General features: G+C 42.9%; 1 protein-coding gene across 2 annotated transcripts in view; it reads left to right on the top strand.

The window, feature by feature from the left end:
• Positions 1-26,978, top strand: part of med23 (mediator complex subunit 23) — a 65,173-nt gene that overhangs the window by 24,020 nt on the left and 14,175 nt on the right. For both annotated transcript variants that reach the window (XM_081378810.1, XM_081378809.1), the window contains 7 exons: positions 2,428-2,570; positions 2,665-2,839; positions 6,568-6,731; positions 10,704-10,828; positions 11,231-11,436; positions 16,180-16,360; positions 21,048-21,218. In XM_081378810.1, the coding sequence (XP_081234936.1) occupies positions 2,428-2,570; positions 2,665-2,839; positions 6,568-6,731; positions 10,704-10,828; positions 11,231-11,436; positions 16,180-16,360; positions 21,048-21,218 (1,165 nt within the window). The remainder of the gene's footprint in view (positions 1-2,427; positions 2,571-2,664; positions 2,840-6,567; positions 6,732-10,703; positions 10,829-11,230; positions 11,437-16,179; positions 16,361-21,047; positions 21,219-26,978) is intronic.

Genomic DNA, 26,978 nt, shown 5'->3' with positions numbered 1-26,978 from the left:
GTGAAATGCTGAAGACACTTTTATTCACAGCCAAACAACACATTATGACAATAAATGTTCCCATCCTGCCATTGCAAGTAATGTGGCTAGTGTATAATTTCATCCATTTTTCAGCTCTTGTCTGCTTTGAGAACACCATCAAGCCACAACCTGATAAAGTTGCTGTCATTTCAGCTATTTTAAATCTGCATGTCCATCTGGACAATGAGATGCCGAGGAGAAGCCAGTGATGACCTTCTCTTGATGTGTTCTGGTGTCTCATGGCTGGCCTTCTCTGACCTTCTCAAGAGTCATTTGTCCCCATCTGGACTTTTCGACTGTTGGGAGGGAAGCTCTCAGTGGTGTGTTTTATGACTCAGTTTCTCATGCCACTAACTTGGCAAAAGTACTAATCATCCGTTTTGAGAGCAACAGTTGTCTGCTCTGCCGGCAAGCAGTGTGTCAAGACTAGCAGGGACTGAGGCCAGGGCACATCCTCCTCAGCAATTCAAACACTTGTGAAGGAGGACGTGTCCTGATTTCAGGGTTGGAGGAAGTGCTTTCCTCACGTCAGATGAGGTGTGGTGGACTCCTGCCCTGTCTGGAGTGGGCGATCTGGTGCATGGACTCTCCTGTACACATTTCCACCAGTGGAGCTGCTTCAACCAGCTCGGTAAACTATAGGGTCGACTATTTTCAGGCGCTGCGTCATATCATTACGCCTGCTGGACTCATGGTACGGCAGCAAAGTTTCTTGATTATCACGCAGGAATGAGAGTATAGTTCCTAGCCATATCAGCCTAGAAAATCGCAACTTTTCATTTTCCGTCGGTCTTAGTACACGATACACTACAGAAGAGTCAAGTTTTAAATAGGAAAAATATAGAAACTCTTTGGTCATTTTTTTGAGAGAGATGCTAATGATCTTGTCCAATTCAATGATCTATGCTAAGCTATGCTAAAAGTGGTACCGCCAGACCCGGAGATCGGCTGAATGGATTCGAAAACGGTAAAACTCAACTGTTTAACTCTGGGGGAGTTGTAAAATGAGCCTATTTCCAGAAAAAGTCGAGTATCCCTGGGGTAATGGGGGCGATTTCTGATTCAGCCACTGTCTTACTAGACATGCTAGAAACTTCAGGCTGGTGTGTTGAGGCCAGTTGGAGCTCTGCAGGACAGAGTCTGAAGACCCCTGTTCTAGGATGTCCATCCCTGCTCCTAGAGGACCACCTTCCAGCAGAGTTTAAATTAATCCCTAATCAAACACGCCTGAACCAGCTAATCAAGGTCTTCAGGGTCACTAGAAACTTCCAGGCAGGTGTTGGAGTTCTGCAGGACAGTGGCCCCCAGGAGCAGGATTGTAGAGATTACAACATCTCTTGAGGATGCTCCAATGAACCTTTTATGGTGTGTTTAATGATTTTTTCAGCACATTATGATGCCTTCAGTGGGATCATGTCTGTTTTATTAAGAGGATGGTATCTCCCTCTTGGGACCCTCTGTAGGTACCCTCCTTGGTACCTAATCCTACTCCTGGACGACCAACTTCCAGTAGAGTTTAACTTCAACCCTAATCAACACACCTGGACCAGCTAATCAAGGTCTTCAGGATCAGTAGATCCAGACAGGTGTATTGGAGCTAAACTCTGAAGGACAGTGTTGGACACCCCTGCTCTAGAGATCGTTATATTTCTTGAGAAGAGACAGTCCACTCTACCTTTTAACGTGCGTTTGATGGCTTTTTCAGCATGTTATGATGGCTTCAGTAGGATCACGATTATTGGGTCTCTAGCACCTGCATGGTGCTGGATGCTCTGTTGTAGCCTCCATTTGAACTTCTATAGCAGGGGAGGCCAAGAGTTCAACTCCAATCCTTATCAAACACACCTGAACCAGCTAATCAAGGTGTTCAAGATGACTTGAAAATAAAAGGCAGATGTTTTGGAGCAGGGTTGGACACCTGATCTAGAGATTGTCGGATACAATTATTGACTGTCAACTCTCAGTTTTAGTCTCCATTTGTACCTCAAGCATTTGAGGGTTTTATCATCACGTCACAGACAGACACCGATCAACGCCGATAGTCACAAGATTACAGTACATAAATTCTGTAACAAACGTTGATTGTACATGTTCAGTCATTAAAAACAAGCACACATCGATGCTAAAAGATGATGACGGGTAAGACTGATCCGACAAAACCAGACAAACATTTCTGTTGATGTTAGTCAGCGTCTGAATTAGACAGTACTGTACTTTTGAGCTGCCTAAACTTCATTTATGCATGTATCTCCATGTATGCTTTGCTAGTCCTCTCTGTGCATAAATGTGTCTTCAGCAAATCACAGAAGTGTTATATCCCATAGATAAATGCAGATGCATGCAAGTGTTGTAGTTGTGCTTATTCAAGTGCCACATTCTCAGAGGAGCTTCTGTTCTTCCCTTTAGCTTGATCCACAGCATTGCAACACGTGTTATTAAACTGGCCCACGCCAAGTCCAGTCTTGCCCTGGCCCCCGCCCTGGTGGAGACGTACAGCCGACTGCTGGTCTACATGGAGATTGAGTCCCTCGGCATTAAAGGCTTCATCAGTAAGTCTGATGCACACATCACAGATGTTTCTGATTTCTGTCCTTCAGTCCTTGTCCTTTGATGTGACTGTGTGTTTCTCTGACCCGCCTCTAGGTCAGCTTCTGCCGAACGTGTTCAAGTCTCACGCGTGGGGGATCCTGCACACGCTGCTGGAGATGTTCAGTTACCGCATGCACCACATTCAGCCTCATTACCGCGTGCAGCTCCTGTCACACCTTCACTCGCTCGCCGCCGTTCCACAGACCAACCAGAACCAGCTGCACCTCTGGTTAGACTCCGCCCACACACTCACATCAACACTGGCTAGACTCCGCCCACACACTCACACAACACTGGTTAGACTCCGCCCACACACTCACACCAACACTGGCTAGACTCCGCCCACACACTCACACCAACACTACTTCATGCTTCAAGCTAGAGACCTGTGCCGGACAGATTTTTCTGTCCCGCTCCTGCAAAAATATTTTACCTTCTCCAACAATCAGATTTTGTATGAATAGATTTTTTTTTCTGTACGTCCATGAAATAGGCTACTTTTAGTGTCACCACAACCTACACATCAGCATAAATGCTCCTGATAAATAACTTGTTATTAAAGGGGTCATATAATGCCATTTTTGTACAAGCTAATATGATTCTTTAGGGTCTAAATTAAAAGTTTGTAATATACTTTAATTAAAAATTCTCATTAGTATTGTAAGAAAACACAAATTTTACCTGGTCAAAAACAGCTCTGTTTTCAGCACGCCGTTTCAGTGCATGTGTCTTTAAATGATGATGAGCTTTGCTGACCCCGCCCCTCTGTTCTGTGCGTACACCGTTTGTAACACAATAACCACGCGTTGTTCATTATAAACGTGGGATTATGAATGAGAACGTCGTACATAGAAAACATGCTGTAATGTACCCTGAGTGTAAACCTTAGATGCATTCATCGTGAAGCCTGCAGCAAGGTTTGCAAATTTCGCAAACATTAATATAAATACTAATATAAAGGTTAATAAAACATTACACTCACATCTTCTGGAGGTTCAGCAGTAACACGTTGGTACCGATCCGTTTTTTCTCGTTTGTGAAGCTGTCTGGTGTGAAATGATTCGCGTAAACATGAAAGCATGGACGATCGTGGGGAATCCCCGTGAGGGAATCCCCGCGTCAATCCTTTGGGCATATCGCTTCAAAAACAAAACTCAGCCACTGCATCTATAACGGCTCAGATTTAGGAACATCCAAATGACTGCTGTGTTCCTTATTACATCTAAGAAGAGAACACCACAATCGCGTAGACGCCATTCTACTCCAGCATATCAACAATGGCGGACTACTATGACGGCTGTCACAGCTCGCTCAGGGCGGGTCTTGTGTTGCAACACAGCTGTCAATCACAATCGCGGGAGGGGCGTACGATCTTATGACGTCACAATATCGAACGGCTTGATTTCATAGATGGTCAAACATATAAGGAGATTAAAACAAAACCACTGGATGGATTTTAATCATGATAGGATGGTTGTGTACAGGCACTGCCAACAGACATTTCAGTGCAATCAACTTGTAAAAGTGCATGTACCATTATATGACCCCTTTAAAGCATCAACATTTACAAACGACAGGTGATTTAACACAGGCTACTGCGTGCATGCTGTGACATGACAGAGTGCGCTCCCTTAATAATTCCTTATAAGCTGACATCAGTTCATCGCGATCTCACAAATCTCAGTTATTATCCATGAAGCTGACTGCACTCTGAATCTTTCATAATATCTACTCTTTGTTTGTAATAATCAGAGGATTTGTCAGCGTGGCAATCTCAGTTTTGAGTGGTGAGGGGATTCTATCTTAAATGCATCTGATTGGCCATTGCGTTTTAGAAATCAACACATAGGTCTGTGATTGGCTACATTGCTCAACGCTGCAAACATGTTATAAATGGAAAATCTGGCCTGTAAATCGTTTATTATATTTAATTATTTATTTAATAATATTTTATTTATTTTGTTTTAGTTGTTCTTGTTGCTTTTGTGCAACAGATGAATAATCATTTATTAGTTTTTAGATGTTTTATTTATAGATATTTCTATTTTGTGGGAGTCCCGTGAATCGTTATGTTCTCCCCCACACACGAGTGCATTACCGCCCGCACTCGGCCATCAGATCTAGTCCCGCGTCGCACTCTGTTGCGTTGGGTCGCGTAATGTAATCCTGCGGGAGTGCAGGTCTCTACTTCAAGTTAATCACAGAGTGCTCATGATGACTAACATTTAAATGCTTTTCTGGAAGTGTTGTAAATGTGCGGTGCGCAGAATATACTGTCCTACAATATTTTAAATAGTTTGTAAAACAGAACATGATGTGATGCATTTTCAAACAGTAGTATGTTACCTTGTAGTCACATGACCTCACCACAATACTCTTCATTCAGCAAGAGTCTGCCAGTTATCATCTTTGTTGGGGTGTAGCGGTACACGTATTCATACCCAAAGTGTTCATTACGAGTCTTTCTATAATCTAATGTTTAACTCTGCTCTTGCCTGCAGTTCTGTGTGTGTGCTAAACATAATCTGAAACACTCAGTTTCCTATTGCATTTGTATTTGAGAGGACTTTTTCTCAGCGCATAAATCTTATGGTTGTATCATCTGTAATGATGATAAAAAAAGCCACACGAGTCTCTGCTAAAAGATATAAGCACCGGTGAGCACATGCACGTCAAACAGACAAGTGTGCAATAATTCTTACTAAAATTAACTAAACTATTCTTACTTACTAAAATATACATTTTGCTAAATATTTTTCATCCAAAAGTAGAAGCACTTCAAATCTCTTCCCTTATTTACAACAGCGCCATAAACACCAGCGCCAAGAGTGTTTTGCTGCTGTATTGACAGACTTTTCATGTTAATGCTGCTCTAAGCGATGTTGGGTGATGTCACTTCTTGTCGACATTCAAAGTATTGTCAAACAAAGCGGAGGCTAGCTCGACCCTCCCTCCTCCTCATCCCGTCCCCTCACCCCCCTCCCTCCCGTGCTTCCTGAAACAGTCATGAACCATTTAAAAAAAAAATCGAGCCACCTGAGTGTCGGACTGGAAGCCCTTCTGCCGGCGGAGTTCTCGCCACCTTTCCGATGTAAATTCGGGACTTTGCGCGTTGCTTCTCCTTTTCCCTATTCTTTGTTATTTGTTCATCGTAACGTCGTCTCTTTGGTCGTGTGTCGGCCAAATCAAAATTCTCAAGAATAAACAATTTTAACATAAGTCGTTGTCGTTGTTAGGACATCTCTCCTCAAGCTAACTTCCCTCTTCATGCTTCTCTCTCCTCCACCCCCCACACCCCCCTTCATGTGCACGCGCACTAACCCCCCACATCATGGAGATGTTTGCTGGATGTGACAAAAAATGTTTTGGCCTAAAAAACGCGTGACATCGCTGCACCTTTAAAGACAGCCATAGTTTCTTCCAAAAACAAACAAACTTTTTGTTGGTAACACTTTACAATGAGATTTTGTTAGCTAACGTTAATTAATGCATTCATTAACAATGAGCAATACATCATACAGACAATGCAAAATATAACTTCACTGTTAGTCCACGTTAGTGCAGGTTCATTAAATAAGAACAGATACAACTTTTGATTTTAATAATGTATTAGTAAATGTTGAAATTAACATTTAATATTAATAAATGTTTTAAAAGTATTTGACATACTAAATGTTAAATGTGGTAAACTCATGTTAACAAAGGAACCATATTTTGAAGTTTTACCGTTTAGTTTTCTATTAATGTACTGTAGTAGTGTATTGTACATCTATGACTTCTAAACCGAGGTGCGAAACGTACCATCCTTTTTACTGTACTATCCCAGTATGGGATACAGCATGCTCCGTGTATACTGCATATATTTTGAGTCTACAGCTGTGGTAGGTGGTGTCATCTCACTGTGTGTGTGTGTGTGTGTGTGTGTGTGTGTGTGTGTGTGTGTGTGTGTGTATGCAGTGTGGAGAGCACCGCTCTGAGGCTCATCACGGCTCTGGGGAGTTCAGAGGTTCAGCCTCAGTTCACACGCTTCCTCAACGACCCTAAAACTGTGCTGTCGGCGGAGTCCGAGGAGCTGAACCGAGCGCTCATCCTCACGCTGGCTCGAGCCACACACGTCACAGGTACTCACACCAGTAACACACTCCACTCACGATGATACACACGTCACAGGTACTCACACCAGTAACACACTCCACTCATGATGATACACACGTCACAGGTACTCACACCATTAACACACTCCACTCATGATGATACACACGTCACAGGTACTCACACCAGTAACACACTCCACTCATGATGATACACACGTCACAGGTACTCACACCAGTAACACACTCCACTCATGATGATACACATGTCACAGGTACTCACACCAGTAACACACTCCACTCATGATGATACACACGTCACAGGTACTCACACTACCAACACACTCCACTCATGATGATACACACGTCACAGGTACTCACACCAGTAACACACTCCACTCATGATGATACACACGTCACAGGTACTCACACCATTAACACACTCCACTCATGATGATACACACGTCACAGGTACTCACACCAGTAACACACTCCACTCATGATGATACACACGTCACAGTTACTCACACCAGTAACACACTCTACTGATGATGATACACACATCACAGGTACTCACACCATTAACACACTCCACTCATGATGATACACACGTCACAGGTACTCACACCATTAACACACTCCACTCATGATGATACACACGTCACAGGTACTCACACCAGTAACACACTCCACTCATGATGATACACACGTCACAGGTACTCACACCAGTAACACACTCCACTCATGATGATACACATGTCACAGGTACTCACACCAGTAACACACTCCACTCATGATGATACACACGTCACAGGTACTCACACTACCAACACACTCCACTCATGATGATACACACGTCACAGGTACTCACACCAGTAACACACTCCACTCATGATGATACACACGTCACAGGTACTCACACCATTAACACACTCCACTCATGATGATACACACGTCACAGGTACTCACACCAGTAACACACTCCACTCATGATGATACACACGTCACAGGTACTCACACCAGTAACACACTCCACTCATGATGATACACACGTCACAGGTACTCACACCATTAACACACTCCACTCATGATGATACACACGTCACAGGTACTCACACCAGTAACACACTCCACTCATGATGATACACACGTCACAGGTACTCACACCAGTAACACACTCCACTCATGATGATACACACGTCACAGGTACTCACACTACCAACACACTCCACTCATGATGATACACACGTCACAGGTACTCACACCAGTAACACACTCCACTCATGATGATACACACGTCACAGGTACTCACACCATTAACACACTCCACTCATGATGATACACACGTCACAGGTACTCACACCAGTAACACACTCCACTCATGATGATACACACGTCACAGGTACTCACACCAGTAACACACTCCACTCATGATGATACACACGTCACAGGTACTCACACCATTAACACACTCCACTCATGATGATACACACGTCACAGGTACTCACACCAGTAACACACTCCACTCATGATGATACACATGTCACAGGTACTCACACCAGTAACACACTCCACTCATGATGATACACACGTCACAGGTACTCACACTACCAACACACTCCACTCATGATGATACACACGTCACAGGTACTCACACCAGTAACACACTCCACTCATGATGATACACACGTCACAGGTACTCACACCATTAACACACTCCACTCATGATGATACACACGTCACAGGTACTCACACTACCAACACACTCCACTCATGATGATACACACGTCACAGGTACTCACACCATTAACACACTCCACTCATGATGATACACACGTCACAGGTACTCACACCATTAACACACTCCACTCATGATGATACACACGTCACAGGTACTCACACCAGTAACACACTCCACTCATGATGATACACACGTCACAGGTACTCACACCAGTAACACACTCCACTCATGATGATACACATGTCACAGGTACTCACACCAGTAACACACTCCACTCATGATGATACAAACGTCACAGGTACTCACACTACCAACACACTCCACTCATGATGATACACACGTCACAGGTACTCACACTACCAACACACTCCACTCATGATGATACACACGTCACAGGTACTCACACCAGTAACACACTCCACTCATGATGATACACACGTCACAGGTACTCACACCAGTAACACACTCTACTGATGATGATACACACGTCACAGGTACTCACACCAGTAACACACTCTACTGATGATGATACACACGTCACAGGTACTCACACCAGTAACACACTCAACTCATGATGATACACACGTCACAGGTACTCACACCAGTAACACACTCTACTGATGATGATACACACGTCACAGGTACTCACACTACCAACACACTCCACTCATGATGATACACACGTCACAGGTACTCACACCAGTAACACGCTCCACTCATGATGATACACACGTCACAGGTACTCACACTAGTAACACACTCCACTCATGATGATACACACGTCACAGGTACTCACACCAGTAACACGCTCCACTCATGATGATACACACGTCACAGGTACTCACACCAGTAACACACTCTACTGATGATGATACACACGTCACAGGTACTCACACTAGTAACACACTCCACTCATGATGATACACACGTCACAGGTACTCACACTAGTAACACGCTCCACTCATGATGATACACACGTCACAGGTACTCACACCAGTAACACACTCTACTGATGATGATACACACGTCACAGGTACTCACACCAGTAACACGCTCCACTCATGATGATACACACGTCACAGGTACTCACACCAGTAACACGCTCCACTCATGATGATACACACGTCACAGGTACTCACACCAGTAACACGCTCCACTCATGATGATACACACGTCACAGGTACTCACACCAGTAACACACTCCACTCATGATGATACACACGTCACAGGTACTCACACCAGTAACACGCTCCACTCATGATGATACACACGTCACAGGTACTCACACCAGTAACACACTCCACTCATGATGATACACACGTCACAGGTACTCACACCAGTAACACACTCCACTCATGATGATACACACGTCACAGGTACTCACACCAGTAACACACTCCACTCATGATGATACACACGTCACAGGTACTCACACCAGTAACACACTCCACTCATGATGATACACACGTCACAGGTACTCACACCAGTAACACACTCCACTCATGATGATACACACGTCACAGGTACTCACACCAGTAACACGCTCCACTCATGATGATACACACGTCACAGGTACTCACACTAGTAACACACTCCACTCATGATGATACACACGTCACAGGTACTCACACCAGTAACACGCTCCACTCATGATGATACACACGTCACAGGTACTCACACCAGTAACACACTCCACTCATGATGATACACACGTCACAGGTACTCACACCAGTAACACGCTCCACTCATGATGATACACACGTCACAGGTACTCACACCAGTAACACGCTCCACTCATGATGATACACACGTCACAGGTACTCACACCAGTAACACACTCCACTCATGATGATACACACGTCACAGGTACTCACACCAGTAACACACTCCACTCATGATGATACACACGTCACAGGTACTCACACCAGTAACACACTCCACTCATGATGATACACACGTCACAGGTACTCACACCAGTAACACACTCCACTCATGATGATACACACGTCACAGGTACTCACACCAGTAACACACTCCACTCATAGTCTCAACCATTCGCTTTCTGTCTCTTAGCAGTTGATGTGCAGGGGTCATTCTATAATTTGGGGTACATTTCATGTCCAGTGATGATAATTAGGTTTTTTCTAACTATTTTCTTCAGAAATATCATATTTTATCCAGTAAGAGAATGCAAAGTATAATCCGACGCCACTTTTTTATGCACCCTGTTTTTCAGTTTGCTTGAAACTTCTTTTGTGCAGATTTCTTCACTGGCTCGGACTCTATTCAGGGCACCTGGTGTAAAGACATCCTGCAGACCATCATGAACTTCACGCCTCATAACTGGGCCTCTCACACACTCAGCTGTTTCCCTGCTCCGCTGCAGGTACTCAAACACACACACACACACACACACACACTCACACTCACACACTTACTCACTCACTTCACTTGTTTTTTTCCGACAAATTCATAATCATTACTTTTCCCAGTGAGCTGCGGCAAGTTTTTTTGGGACCATTATTCTGGCTTAGTATTCCTCTGTAATGTAGAACAATGTTAGCAATGTTACATATAATATTCTTTCTCAGTCCTGAATCTCAAACCATTTTTCAATGCCCCACCGTATACATTTAAGTAATTTAATTAATATCATAAACACGCAACTAGTCGACTAATGGCTCAAATGAACCACTGCAAGTCGGGAACAGCCCAACTTTATTGTTATAGTTCTCGGAGTGAATGGGTCTTTAATCCGATTAACTTCTCTGTTGTGTTCATCCTCCAGGCGTTCTTCAAGCAGAATAATGTTCCTCAGGAGAGCCGCTTTAACCTGAAGAAGAACGTGGAGGAGGAGTACCGCAAGTGGAAGTCCATGACCAACGAGAACGACATCATCACGCACTTCTCCATGCAGGGCTCTCCGCCACTGTTCCTGTGTCTGCTGTGGAAGATGCTCCTGGAGACCGACCACATCAACCAGATCGGCTTCAGGTGCGAGTGTGTAGATAGCGCCTCATCTGTCTGCTTATCATTCGAAAGAGGATATTATTTACACTATTCGCACTATACAATGCCATGTTTATTAGAGAGCTAGATTAGGGAACAAGCACGAGTGTGGAAAAGGTGTGTATTCTTGACAGCTGTGATGGTGGAGGTGTGCGGCTCATTCCACCAGAGAGGAACAGAGAGGGTGAAGGGTCTGGAAAGAGACTCATTCAGTGATTGTAGTTGCACATGTGAGGCTGTTTCAATGGCAGATGCTGCTCTTTTCAGCATGTCCTGAAAATCTCTGTTTTAGCCATTTAAGGACGTCGTCTCCTCTCTTTATTTATGCTGGTAAAATCTTCTGTCAGAGCAGCAGCATTCTCCGTTGTCGACTCACTCGCTGTCTGCATCCTTTGAAAATCCTTTACCGAATTTGATGTTCCAGGTCAAAAATGACTGGCCTTTTAAATTGCTTGTAAATCTCTGGTTATGCTATATTATCACCAAATATTAGAGTCATTCTTTGTGACATAGCCTATTCCTTTTTGATAACCACTGGGATTCAGCTGGGGTTTTTTTCACATACATTGTTGGTGAAGCTCCATTATACTCTCATAATTTAAAGTAATAAAGCTCTAGTCAAGCTGCTCTTTTGTAAGGAAGCTCGTTTCCGCCACAGAATAAAAAATAAAAAAGGTAATTGCGTGATATATAGACAATTCTGACTTTATACCTCACAATTCTGAGAAATAAAGTCACAATTGCGAGATGTAAACACAATTGCGAGATAAAATGTCGCAATTATTATTTAAATGGTTTTATTCTGTGTTTATTCCATACTTTTGTATGGAAGCTTGTTTCCGCCACAGAGTGAAAAATAAAAAAGGTAATTGCATGTTTATATCTTGCAATTCTGACTTTATAATACGCAATTGGGAGATATAAAGTCGCAATTGCATGTTATAAAGTCAGAATTGTGAGATATAAACTATTCTGAGGTAAAAAAAAAAAAGTCTGTCTTTTTTTTCCTTAGAATTGGACTTTATATCTCACAATTGTATATCTCAATCGCAATTATGTTATAAAGTCAGAATTGCGTGATATAAAGTCGCCATTGCGAGAAAAAAAGTCAGAATTCTGACTTTATATCTCGCAATTCTGACTTTATAACACGCAATTGCGACTTTAATTCACGCAATTCTGACTTAATATCACGCAATTCTGAGAAATAAAGTCAGAATTGCGAGATGTAAACTCGCAATTGTGAGATAAAAAGTCGCAATTATCTTTTAAAATGTTTTATTCTGTGGCAGAAACAAGCTTCCATACTTTTAACTACTAGTGGTGGGAGAAAAAAAAAAGCGATTCTCCAGTTCATCTCAACTCTTTCTTTAACATATTTAGGTATCTAAAAGATTGAAAAACTACTAGTGCACAGTCAGATCAGTATTTATCTGGCACAAAACCATGTGCATTTCAGTCAGTGTGGAGCATTAAACCTGATCTACAGTAAGCATAACTTATGCAACTAATAGGCTACGTGCACGTGGCCGCCATTTTGGATTTCAGATCAGCGAGTGTGCGGTTAGACACTTCCGGTTTCGCATTACACCTGGTGCAGGGAACCGGAGAAAGCCGAAATGGATCTTTTGTAGTTGTTTATAGAATCAATTATCACTTAAAATACTACTAAGATCCATATTACTATCACACGATAGCCAATGGCAATTAAATGCACGCATGCATAGTCAGATTAATGAATGAAATATTAATGTTCACGAACAGAAGATTGTATTTGACTCCTGCTGCATACACATACGCAATGACAGTTATGCCTACTGTAGCCTAAATATAGAGTTACAACTACGATTACAGTTGTTTGCATTAAATGCACGTTAGCCCTGTGATAGGCTACAATTTATATCCATAAATACTATTTTCTCAATTCTGCATGCATTTTTACTTACATCAATTGCTCGATCAATATTATCATCACATATTTTACATTTACATTTTTTACTGTAGGTACCACAAACAAATATAGGTAAGTTTGTGTATATTTTACACGTAGTACTGTATGTGTTGCTTATAAACACCAGACAGATTATTATTATTATTATTTATGAAACAGATAAACTTTACTCATATAGCCAACTCATAAACAGATCAACTTTACTCATCTCACTTGCACAAAATAAATGCAGTAATAGAAAGCATAGAAACGCACAGGTGAAATACACTGAAAATTATATGCATTTAAATATTTGGTCGGGTTGAAGTCCTCCCTCCGGATCTCCTGTATCCACTCAGCCCGTACCGCAGCGTCAACGGGGAATGCATGAAAGCTGACTTCTCTGTTGTAACGTGACGAAATGGTACAAAACGGCATACAACGATGAAGAGCTGAGGCTGTCATCGTCTGAAAGGCAAGTCACCTCTCTTGAATACTCCTTGTGAAAAAATATCTCTGTGGTAATGGAACTTGGTCGCTGTTGTCTCTCGCTGTCAGATCACCGTAGTTTTCACTGGAAGTACTGGCCCACACACTCAAGTTCGAACAACTGTCGCCGTGCACGGAGCGAATTGTAGCCTATCACAGGGCAAACGTGTGAATGTTCACAGTGTATTTTATGTAAACAACTCTAATCGTAGTTGTAACTCTAAATTTACAGTAGGCATAATTGTAATTGCGTATGTGTATGCAGCACGAGTCAAATACAATCTTCTGTTCGTGAACAGTTGTATTTCATTCATTAATCTGACTATGCATCCGTGCATTTAATTGCCATTGGCTATCGTGTGATAGTAATGTGGATCTTAGTAGTATTTTTAAGTGATAATTGATTCTATAAATAACTATAAAAGATAATTTTCGTCTTTCTCCGGCTCCCTGCACCGGGCGTAATGCGAAACCGGAAGTGTCTAACCGCACACTCGCTGATCCGAAATCCAAAATGGCGGCCACGTGCACGTAGCCTATTGTATTTAGTGTGACTCTAGTGTGTGTTCCTGAACCTTTGTCTGATGTTTTTGTTCACGTATCATCAGACGATGGTCTCAGATCACCCTTTACAAGCACAATAAGTGTCCTTTGTCCGCAGCGTCTATTTGTCTCTCTTTGAATGGTTGTTGTTGTTAGTTTGTTCTGCATCTTTTGAAGTGTGTGTGTGTGTGTGTGTGTGTGTGTGTGTGTGTGTGTGTGTGTGTGTGTGTGGTGCAGCTGCTCCCGGCCGTATAAAGGCTGCTTGTGCTGGGCTGAGTGCAGCGGTCCTGTGTGATCCACTTTATTCTCCAGTCACGAGCTCCTCCTCATTACACCAGCAGAGCAGAGGCACAGATGTGTAGAAGAGCTTTCTGACATCTCTCTCAGAGCAATCAAAGGCTGCAGGAGACACCATATTAAATCACTGGACATCAATGTTCACACTGTCAGTGGCAGTAAACACAGTCTCAGCATTCAAACACTGGTTCAGAAAAAACACTTATGTAATCACTCATTCTTATTCTCTGCCTCTTCTGCTGTACTGTTTGTTCTCTCCCTTGAACCAATGTTTCCCTTGTGCTGTGTTGAAAATCCTTTACATAATTTGGTGTTCCTGGTCAAAAATATCTTTTAAATCTCTCTCTGGTTATGCTATATTATCACCAAATATTGGATTCAATCTTTTTGACAACTTGTTTTCTTTCAATAGCACAGGTTTTTGATTGGAACTGATTGATCGTAGTCCATTGATCACTCAAGCTTATTCACCTAAAAAAAAAAGCCTCATAAACTTTGATCAATAAGGCCTACGATCAATCAGCTTAAAAGCAGTTGTATAAAATGAGTGTCTTAAATCTAGTTTGACCAACTAGCAGTTAACCAAGGGATAATTAGTCTTACTTTTCCAATTCATGTTATACCAAAATACCCTTTTACTTAAGTGTCTGTTAATACTTTTATTATGTGTTATAATATAATATATGATTGATTATTATTTGTGTTATAAAATTTTGCAGTAAAATAGTATGTATTACTACAAAATAAGATTTTTTTTTATCAATTTAATGAAATAATATTTTTAATAGTAGTAATTTGGGTGAAGTTTTCCTTCTGCTAAATGGAGAAATGAGAATCTCATTAGTCATCACAGTGTTCACAGTGTTGCTTGATTTAATTTCCCATCAAAAGCATTGTGATTATTGAATGTGTCAGCAATGAGTTTCTCTGTTCAGTTCAGTTGGAGTAAATGTTCTGGTTGTGAATGTTTCAGTGTGCACATCTAACTCCCCATCATCACTGTGGTTGTGTTTGGCCTAGAGTCGGTGTGTGTTTGTGAGGTTCAGTCGTGTGTATTCCTCGAAATCTTGAGGGAGATGCTGCTAGCTCTTGACAGTGGCTTTCTCAGAGCCGCGTCTGCAGAAGCCTGTGTTTATACGGGAATCCTCACTTTTGATCTGAGCTTTTGGGATGTGAAACACACTTTTTTTTTTTTTTTTTCAAAGCTCTTTAATACAAACCCAAACTAGACTTCTCTAGCAGTGTGTGGAGTCTCAACAAGCGCTTCTTAAACCGCTGTCTCGCACGGGTTTTCACGATTTTCATATCCTAAAAAAAACATACATCAAAGGAAAGTTTATTTATTCAGCTTTCAGGTGATGTATAAATCTCAATTTAAATTTTTGTTACCCATGTGACTGGTTCTGTGGTCCAGGAATGCCGAACATGTTCTGCTGCATGCTAATGGCTTTCCGTCTTCCTCCCCTCAGGGTGCTGGAGCGCATCGGGGCGCGGGCGCTGGTGGCCCACGTCAGGACGTTTGCAGACTTCCTGGTGTACGAGTTCTCCACGTCAGCGGGGGGGCAGCAGCTGAACAAGTGTATTGAGATTCTCAACGACATGGTGTGGAAGTACAACATCGTGACCCTGGACAGACTCATCCTCTGCCTGGTGAGCCCCGGGCCTCCTCCTGTCCCACTGCATCACTCTTCACTCGACCCTGAGAAGACCGGCTGTCAAATAACTCAAAACAACACTGCAATAATCTGCAAAATAAGCTTGTTTTACAAGTTTCAGGTCAATGAATTCACAGTGATGGCTGTATCTGCTGTCGTAGATTTTACCCTAAACTTAACTATCTGTGGCGTCTCCAAATCAACACCCAGTTGATCTTATTACCTGAGGCGTCTCCAAATCGACACCCAATTCCTTAAACTGGGGCGTCTACTAATCGACACCCAATACCTTTATACTTTAGCTCTTGCGTCTTCAGTCAACAACTGGCCGAGTCTTACTCTTAACTAACTTGCTTCCCTAAACTAGCTTCCTTCCTAAACTAACTTCCTGCGCAGGAATATCTAACTTCTGCAAATGTCCTTTAAATGCTTTAATCACGGCCAGGAGATCTTCCCGAGCAGTTCTCAGGGAATCTCTCCCAAGAAGCAAGGCCGGAGGATCTCAGACAAATTCCATTGAGAATCCCACCAGAAAACACGAATACAACAGTTTTTATAAAATCGAGAAAACAAATAAGACTAACATGTCAGCTTCAATATGATTGGTTCGAAAGCCCCAACCTTTCCCTCTGTCACTGGCACAAGCAAACATCAGTCTAGTTTCACTTCCCCTATTTGTTAATTACACACACACACACACACACACACACACACACACACACACACACACACACACACACACACACACACAAAACTCAGTCACAAGTTTTCCCCAAAGAGTTTGGAAACATTAAAAGCATATGAATGTCATTCCTGCAAGAAAAACAAATGTTAGTTGATTAATTAAACTTGATTAATTAAAAAATCCAACACACTGCACACGGTTACTGTTGAAGCCAGTGAATGACCGTCATTGATCATGTGACTCTGTACAGACGGTCAGATTTTGTCATTCCAGTGAAGCTTAAGAAAGACGATCTCAGATCATGCTGGAGAACATGATCCTCAGGTTTAGTTCATGCTGCTATCGCTAAAACTAAACAGAGACGCACCAAATACTGAGACACTGGAACTTCAGTGAGTAATTATACAAACCAATTGTTAAATCATTGACAGATGGTTGAAAGACCTAATCATTGGAAATTTAATTAACCTTTCTTCATTTAAATCAGAGACGGTATTCGTCGGTTTGTGAGTCTGCCAGTGAATCCGCTGCACTTCAGTGGCTACGTTTACACGCAACCAGATAATCCGTTCGTAATCGGATTGACGGCTCAGAAGCCTTCATGTAAACCATAATCAATCCGAACGAAATTTCAACCAGATTGAAAGGGCTGCTTTATTCCTTGTCTAATCCGATCGAGAGAGCATGTAAACACTTGATCGGATTGAAAACCGAAACTAAAAGGACTGCGCATGTGCAGTGACGCTGAAATAGTGTAATCACGTGTGACGCGCTGAACGAGCTGTTCTTTCTGTCGAATAAAGTGTCGTAAAAATAAGTTTCCCATCATTCTAAACTTCTCCTTTCTCTGCGTCTGTGGAGTGGAGCAGGACAACGGCCCACCAGTGCTGGTTTCAGACTCTCATCCACACACGACTGGTTTCAGACTCTCATCCACACACGACTGGTTTCAGACTCTCATCCACACACGACTGGTTTCAGACTCTCATCCACACATGACTGGTTTCAGACTCTCATCCACACACGACTGGTTTCAGACTCTCATCTACAGACGACTGGTTTCAGACTCTCATCTACAGACGACTGGTTTCAGACTCTCATCCACACACGACTGGTTTCAGACTCTCATCTACAGACGACTGGTTTCAGACTCTCATCTACACACGACTGGTTTCAGACTCTCATCCACACACGACTGGTTTCAGACTCTCATCCACACACGACTGGTTTCAGACTCTCATCCACACACGACTGGTTTCAGACTCTCATCCACACACGACTGGTTTCAGACTCTCCACACACGACTGGTTTCAGACTCTCATCCACACACGACTGGTTTCAGACTCTCATCCACACACGACTGGTTTCAGACTCTCATCCACACACGACTGGTTTCAGACTCTCATCCACACACGACTGGTTTCAGACTCTCATCCACACACGACTGGTTTCAGACTCTCATCCACACACGACTGGTTTCAGACTCTCCACACACGACTGGTTTCAGACTCTCATCCACACACGACTGGTTTCAGACTCTCATCCACACACGACTGGTTTCAGACTCTCATCCACACACGACTGGTTTCAGACTCTCATCCACACACGACTGGTTTCAGACTCTCATCCACACACGACTGGTTTCAGACTCTCATCCACACACGACTGGTTTCAGACTCTCATCCACACACGACTGGTTTCAGACTCTCATCCACACACGACTGGTTTCAGACTCTCCACACACGACTGGTTTCAGACTCTCCACACACGACTGGTTTCAGACTCTCATCCACACACGACTGGTTTCAGACTCTCATCCACACACGACTGGTTTCAGACTCTCATCCACAGACGACTGGTTTCAGACTCTCCACACACGACTGGTTTCAGACTCTCCACACACGACTGGTTTCAGACTCTCATCCACACACGACTGGTTTCAGACTCTCATCTACACACGACTGGTTTCAGACTCTCATCCACACACGACTGGTTTCAGACTCTCATCCACACACGACTGGTTTCAGACTCTCATCTACAGACGACTGGTTTCAGACTCTCATCTACAGACGACTGGTTTCAGACTCTCATCCACACACGACTGGTTTCAGACTCTCATCCACAGACGACTGGTTTCAGACTCTCCACACACGACTGGTTTCAGACTCTCCACACACGACTGGTTTCAGACTCTCATCCACACACGACTGGTTTCAGACTCTCATCCACACACGACTGGTTTCAGACTCTCCACACACGACTGGTTTCAGACTCTCCACACACGACTGGTTTCAGACTCTCATCCACACACGACTGGTTTCAGACTCTCATCCACACACGACTGGTTTCAGACTCTCCACACACGACTGGTTTCAGACTCTCATCTACAGACGACTGGTTTCAGACTCTCATCTACAGACGACTGGTTTCAGACTCTCATCCACACACGACTGGTTTCAGACTCTCATCCACACACGACTGGTTTCAGACTCTCATCCACACACGACTGGTTTTGGCCATTTTTACTGCGTGATCAATATAAGCAGCGGCACAACGGTTCACATGCTCATGTCTCCAAATTATGACCAGAAACGGATATTAAGTCTGTTTAAAACCAATAAAGGACCAATGTAGGAGAATAGTTATAATGCGCTAACAGCGGGAAACTGTGTGTATTCGTGCAGTGTGCACATGTCAAAAAATCAATTCCGATTTGAAGCTTGTGACATACACGCGCACATCTACCCGATCACTTTATTTAGCGTTCATGTAAACTACGTTCAGATTCATCAATCGGAATGAATTCAGTCCAACTGAAATAAAAGTTGTGCATGTAAACATAGCCGTTGTTGTATTTAATGTTCAACTCGTGGATTTATTGGCCTGTTACTGCAACATGGGAGAAGAGCTACATGTGAAACATCATCTGTGTGTGAGAAGCGAACAGAAACAGCCCGGGGATCTTCTCATCCGCTGATCAATGAGCTTCCCGCTGCACTGAACACGGTCCATTTATCAGTCCTGATCGAGCGGTGCCTCCGCTGACACCGACCCTCCCTGCGGTTCACGGAGACCTGCGGCGCCTGGAGGCTGCACACACACCCTGCTCCTCTACTGAGGAGAAAAGCACACGTGTTTTACGTAAGCAATAAGGTACGAGAGGCTAATGCTGTATCGTGAATAAGTCGTGGCGGAAGAATGTTTTTGATGCGAAGCGGAGGACATTATTATCTGCGAAACAGCGCTATCCTCGAGTACCTTATTGCTTTTATAAAGCGGTTACCACACAATACATATGTTATAGCCAAAAAAAATGTATCAATGCAACTTTCATGAAATAAAATCACTGAAAGCCTTCCTTCCGCTGGAAAAAATAGTCCCTGACCGTGAACCGCAGCAGAAGTTACACACATTATTTCACCATTAGATGGCGGCAGAGACTGTCTTTATGAGCGAGTCTGTCAGTAGAGAAGACTTTTATATTGAAAGGACTCAAACTTGTGAACACAGAGAAGTAAGACGCAACTGACAGATGACTAGCGTGTCGGACACGGAAAACCCCTTAACTGTTTAAAGGACAAGATATTGCTGTGGACATTTATTTTTATTTAGGACTAATTATAATATAGGTCTGAGCTGAAGGAAGATGCTATATCTACTGTAAATGCATGTACACTCACTTACTCAATCTCTCACAATACTCTACTCTATAAGCTTCAATTAACAATATCAATGAGAATATAGCCTATGTTTACGTTGCTAAGATTCTGTTGTGTAGAACCGTTGGGTGAAGCGGTCACAGCCATGCTTTATCGTGAATTAAACACAGCTATTGACCAATCAGAATCAAGGACTGGAACGAACCGTTTTAACATAATACACACACACTGGAAAGCATTTCCTGAGAGCTCTACTGTCTCAACATGCTACACTAGACAAACATTTCTACGCACTCGCCGTGGCACTGAACGCTGTGTGTGTGTGTGTGTTCATGCAGGCGATGAGGAGTCACGAGGGGAACGAGGCTCAGGTCTGCTACTTCATCATCCAGCTGCTCCTCCTCAAACCCAACGACTTCCGCAACCGCGTGAGTGACTTTGTGAAGGAGAACGCTCCAGAACACTGGCTGCAGAGCGACTGGCACACCAAACACATGACCTACCACAAGGTACCGCAAAACACAACCTGCTACACGCTAACAACACACACCAAACACATGACCTACCACAAGGTACCGCAACACACACCCTGCTACACGCTAACAACACACACCAAACACATGACCTACCACAAGGTACCGCAACACACAACCTGCTACACGCTAACAACACACACCAAACACATGACCTACCACAAGATACCGCAACACACACCCTGCTACACGCTAACAACACGCACCAAACACATGACCTACCACAAGGTACCGCAACACACACCCTGCTACACGCTAACAACACACACCAAACACATGACCTACCACAAGGTACCGCAAAACACAACCTGCTACACGCTAACAACACACACCAAACACATGACCTACCACAAGGTACCGCAACACACACCCTGCTACACGCTAACAACACACACCAAACACATGACCTACCACAAGGTACCGCAACACACACCCTGCTACACGCTAACAACACACACCAAACACATGAGCTACCACAAGGTACCGCAACACACACCCTGCTACACGCTAACAACACGCACCAAACACATGACCTACCACAAGGTACCGCAACACACACCCTGCTACACGCTAACAACACACCAAACACATGACCTACCACAAGGTACCGCAACACACACCCTGCTACACGCTAACAACACACACCAAACACATGACCTACCACAAGGTACCGCAACACACACCCTGCTACACGCTAACAACACACACCAAACACATGACCTACCACAAGGTACCGCAACACACACCCTGCTTCACGCTAACAACACGCACCAAACACATGAGCTACCACGAGGTACCGCAACACACACCCTGCTACACGCTAACAACACGCACCAAACACATGACCTACCACAAGGTACCGCAACACACACCCTGCTACACGCTAACAACACGCACCAAACACATGAGCTACCACAAGGTACCGCAACACACACCCTGCTACACGCTAACAACACGCACCAAACACATGACCTACCACAAGGTACCGCAACACACACCCTGCTACACGCTAACAACACGCACTGTAAACACATGACCTACCACAAGGTACCGCAACACACAACCTGCTACACGCTAACAACACACACCAAACACATGACCTACCACAAGGTACCGCAACACACACCCTGCTACACGCTAACAACACACACCAAACACATGACCTACCACAAGGTACCGCAAAACACAACCTGCTACACGCTAACAACACACACCAAACACATGACCTACCACAAGGTACCGCAACACACACCCTGCTACACGCTAACAACACACACCAAACACATGACCTACCACAAGGTACCGCAACACACACCCTGCTACACGCTAACAACACACACCAAACACATGAGCTACCACAAGGTACCGCAACACACACCCTGCTACACGCTAACAACACGCACCAAACACATGACCTACCACAAGGTACCGCAACACACACCCTGCTACACGCTAACAACACACCAAACACATGACCTACCACAAGGTACCGCAACACACACCCTGCTACACGCTAACAACACACACCAAACACATGACCTACCACAAGGTACCGCAACACACACCCTGCTACACGCTAACAACACGCACCAAACACATGACCTACCACAAGGTACCGCAACACACAACCTGCTACACGCTAACAACACGCACCAAACACATGACCTACCACAAGGTACCGCAACACACACCCTGCTACACGCTAACAACACGCACCAAACACATGACCTACCACAAGGTACCGCAACACACACCCTGCTACACGCTAACAACACGCACCAAACACATGACCTACCACAAGGTACCACAACACACAACCTGCTACACGCTAACAACACGCACCAAACACATGACCTACCACAAGGTACCGCAACACACACCCTGCTACACGCTAACAACACGCACCAAACACATGACCTACCACAAGGTACCGCAACACACAACCTGCTACACGCTAACAACACACACCAAACACATGACCTACCACAAGGTACCGCAACACACAACCTGCTACACGCTAACAACACGCACTAAACACATGACCTACCACAAGGTACCGCAACACACAACCTGCTACACGCTAACAACACGCACCAAACACATGACCTACCACAAGATACCGCAACACACACCCTGCTACACGCTAACAACACGCACCAAACACATGACCTACCACAAGGTACCGCAACACACACCCTGCTACACGCTAACAACACACACCAAACACATGACCTACCACAAGGTACCGCAACACACACCCTGCTACACGCTAACAACACACACCAAACACATGACCTACCACAAGGTACCGCAACACACACCCTGCTACACGCTAACAACATGCACTGTAAACACAACCTGCTACATGTTAACAACACACCGAAAACAACCTGCTACACGCTAACAATATACAACAAAAACAACCTGTTACATGCTAAAAACACAATGAAAACAACCTGTTACATGCTAACACACAGAACACATAACCTGCTACAAGTTCACATAACAAACACACAACCTGCGACTTAACACACACCAAAAACAACCTTTTACATGTTAACAAAACATGTCGAACACAGCCTGCTACACATCAACAATACTCACCAAAACACACAACCTGCTACACACTGACAACACACAGAAAACTGTCAAGAAATGCACAAAAACTGCTAAATTGTCTAATTATCGTTATCAACAGAATCCCATAAAATATCAAGATATATGTTTTGTCAGTATCTCGCAGGCCTAGTGGCTAGTGTTTGTTTCAGCGTTAGATAACACAGACTGGATAATGGCATCAGCAGCGTCCATAAAAGCTGGCAAATTATTGGAAAAACGTGTGAAGAGCCTGTGCTCAGATTATTCATCCATCCAGTGCTAATCACTGATTATTTAGCAGACATAACAAAACAAAAGGGAATATACAGTTGTGTTTAGCACATTTATTTGCTAAGCGTCGCTAACTCCGTATATCTTTCAAAGATTTGATGGCATTAGCCTCACAAACGTTCTCTAATCCAGGGAATTTACTTCCTCATTCCTCATTTCTGGCAACAGGTGAATTTTTCAATCATTTACATTCAGTTTTTATTAATCTGACTGTACTGTGGTTGAGTTACTGTCTTTAATGTCCTTCATGCTCAAACGACCGCTTGCTTATTCAATCTGTGTACATAAACATCTGTTTTAATGTGACCTGCCAAGTTAAATAAAGAAACGCACAGCGAACGCACAGCTACCCCAGAGATGGACGTTACATATGGATTTCTGTATAATTCTATTGTTGACCTTTAGAGATGAAACAGAAAACCATCTTAGTTCAGGATATTCAGCGAAATATCAAGTCTGATGAGTGTCTGAAATGTCATAAACACAGTTATTATCCCCCATCTGTATTTCTCTGTGGCATTTTAAGTAGAGATTGACCTCAGATTGCCGTGACATTTCGTCTTGTGTGTATCCGTGCTGAACGGCAAACAAAACATAATTCAGCAGCACACAGTTTGACCCGAGCTGAACCCCAGCATAAGACTAAAGCCAACATGTGACCACTCTGAGTTTATAATACTCTTGAGATTCTTGGTAACGTCCCCGGCTGCTGTTTTCTAACATGATAAAGCTGTTATCTACTGGGTAAAGACTGAAATATACAACACAAGAATGATAAATATAACTAACAATAGAGATATAGTTCTAAAATCCATTATAAATATAAAAGAATAGCAGGGTCCACAGCACAACTATAACAATAAAGACACAGAGAAATAATATAGTTGGAATCACTTTCAGAACGATTTTTCCAGCAGATGAACAATAAAAAACATTGACAACCAATCAGAATCCATCCTGCTTTAAAGAGCTCCAGCATTTAAAATGGCAGATGCACACGTTTATAATAAAGTGGAAGATAATATAGTTATCTCGAGGACCAAGAACAATAGCTCTAAAGTCTTAAAGTGATAGTTCTCCAGAAAATGATCATTGTCTTTATTTACCCTTATGTCGTTCAAACATCTGACTTTCATTCATCTTAAAAACACAAATTATGATATTTTATCATTTCTATCCCTCCAATGTCCACACATCCAAATCTCTGATGCTTCAAAACAATCATAAAGACAGTGTAAAAGTTTAATCCAAGTCTTCAGAAGAAACACAATCGCTTTATATGATGAACAGGTTTAATTTAGGCTTTTATTCATATATAAACACCCATCAATACATGTAGAGCACATCAAATATGGTAAACATAGTAGCTCAAATGGGTCATGTCACGTCACAATTGATTAAACCTCATTGATTAAACCTCTGTATTCATATCGATTACATTTACAATGTCTGAACGTTTTGAAGCGTGTTGTAGAATGCAGTTTCAATGGAGGGACAAAAATCTCTCGGGTTTCATTAAAAATATCTTCATCTGTGTTCCAAAGGTGAACGAAAGTCTTAGGGTTTGAGAAGACGTGTGTAAATGATGACAGAATTTTCATTTCTTGGTGAACTAATACTTTTAATACACATGTAAGCCATAATAACCTATGAAATGCTACCATAAATGCTCAACTGAAGTCAATGTTTTTTATGATTGGTCCAGCTAATGTCTAGACACCTTAATTTCTAAAGCGTTTTATACAATACAGATTGTTTTCAATTAAGTTGCACAGTAATAATCAGGAATCAATGATGCATCATCAAATATGAGATAAAGCAGCTCTAAAAAGACAATAGTGTCATTCAGTTCAGTGTAACTGTGTAAATTTCATCAATTATGAGTTCAATGCATCCATAAGGAGTTCTACATAAGACAATAGTGTTATTCACTTTGAGTCGGTTTACTGTTGATTCAATTTAGTTCAGTAACTGTGATGTGGCAAAGTTCATCAATTATGAAACACAGTCGACTCCGCTGTAAAGAAGCTCTGCAGGAAACAGTAGCCGCGTTTCCATTGCCCTTCAAATTGCGCAAATTGAAATTGCGAATTGAAAATACGCCCAATGGAAACACGTCAATTTCGCAAAAACTCCCATTTATCGCAAACAAGTTTTTCCGCTCGCATGAGGGGTTTTTCAGGCAATTCGAAAAATAAATATTTAGCAAAACTGCAATGGAAATGTTTTTTGCGCATTTACAGTCACCTGACGTAGATGACGCGGTGTGTTTGGACAGAATACGAGACAGAGCTCTTTATTAAACTCATAATAGACAGAATAATGACAGGAATAATGGATTCTAAACCTCAAATAAATGCCACAATCAAGACCTCGCAGCAGAACTGAGGGAGAAACACCCAGAAACTCCTCATATGAGCCGCTCACGAGTATAATAAGGGTCGTTTCTCACCATTAATGCTTGTATAACACACACACATCTCCTTCCATTAATAATAATGGCCAGTGCAGTGGCTGGGATATAGTACATAAACCCACCAGCGTCCTTTAACATGGTTTTTGGAATGTTTTTACTGATCGTGAGAGGAAAAATTAAGTTTTAGTCGCATAACATCAGTTAATGGAAACGCCATCATTTCGCAATAGTTTTTTGTCGACATTTAGAAAAAAATCGCAAAAGTTTTGCGCAAATCTGTAATGGAAACGCGCCTATTGATGTGATCATCCAGCATAATTCAGTTCAAGTTTGGTTCTCATCCAGTAGTGTTAGTGCAGTCAAACCGTTTAGCCAAAAGCCGGCCCATTGAGCGCCTGGATTACAGCGGTCTCTGAGTCTGGGTTGGGAGG

The sequence above is a fragment of the Scardinius erythrophthalmus genome (genome assembly GCF_964197995.2).
Source record: "Scardinius erythrophthalmus genome assembly, chromosome: 11".
NCBI lineage: Eukaryota > Metazoa > Chordata > Actinopteri > Cypriniformes > Leuciscidae > Scardinius > Scardinius erythrophthalmus.
The sequence above is the reverse complement of the archived record's forward strand: the minus strand, read 5'-3'. Positions and strand labels throughout refer to the sequence as shown.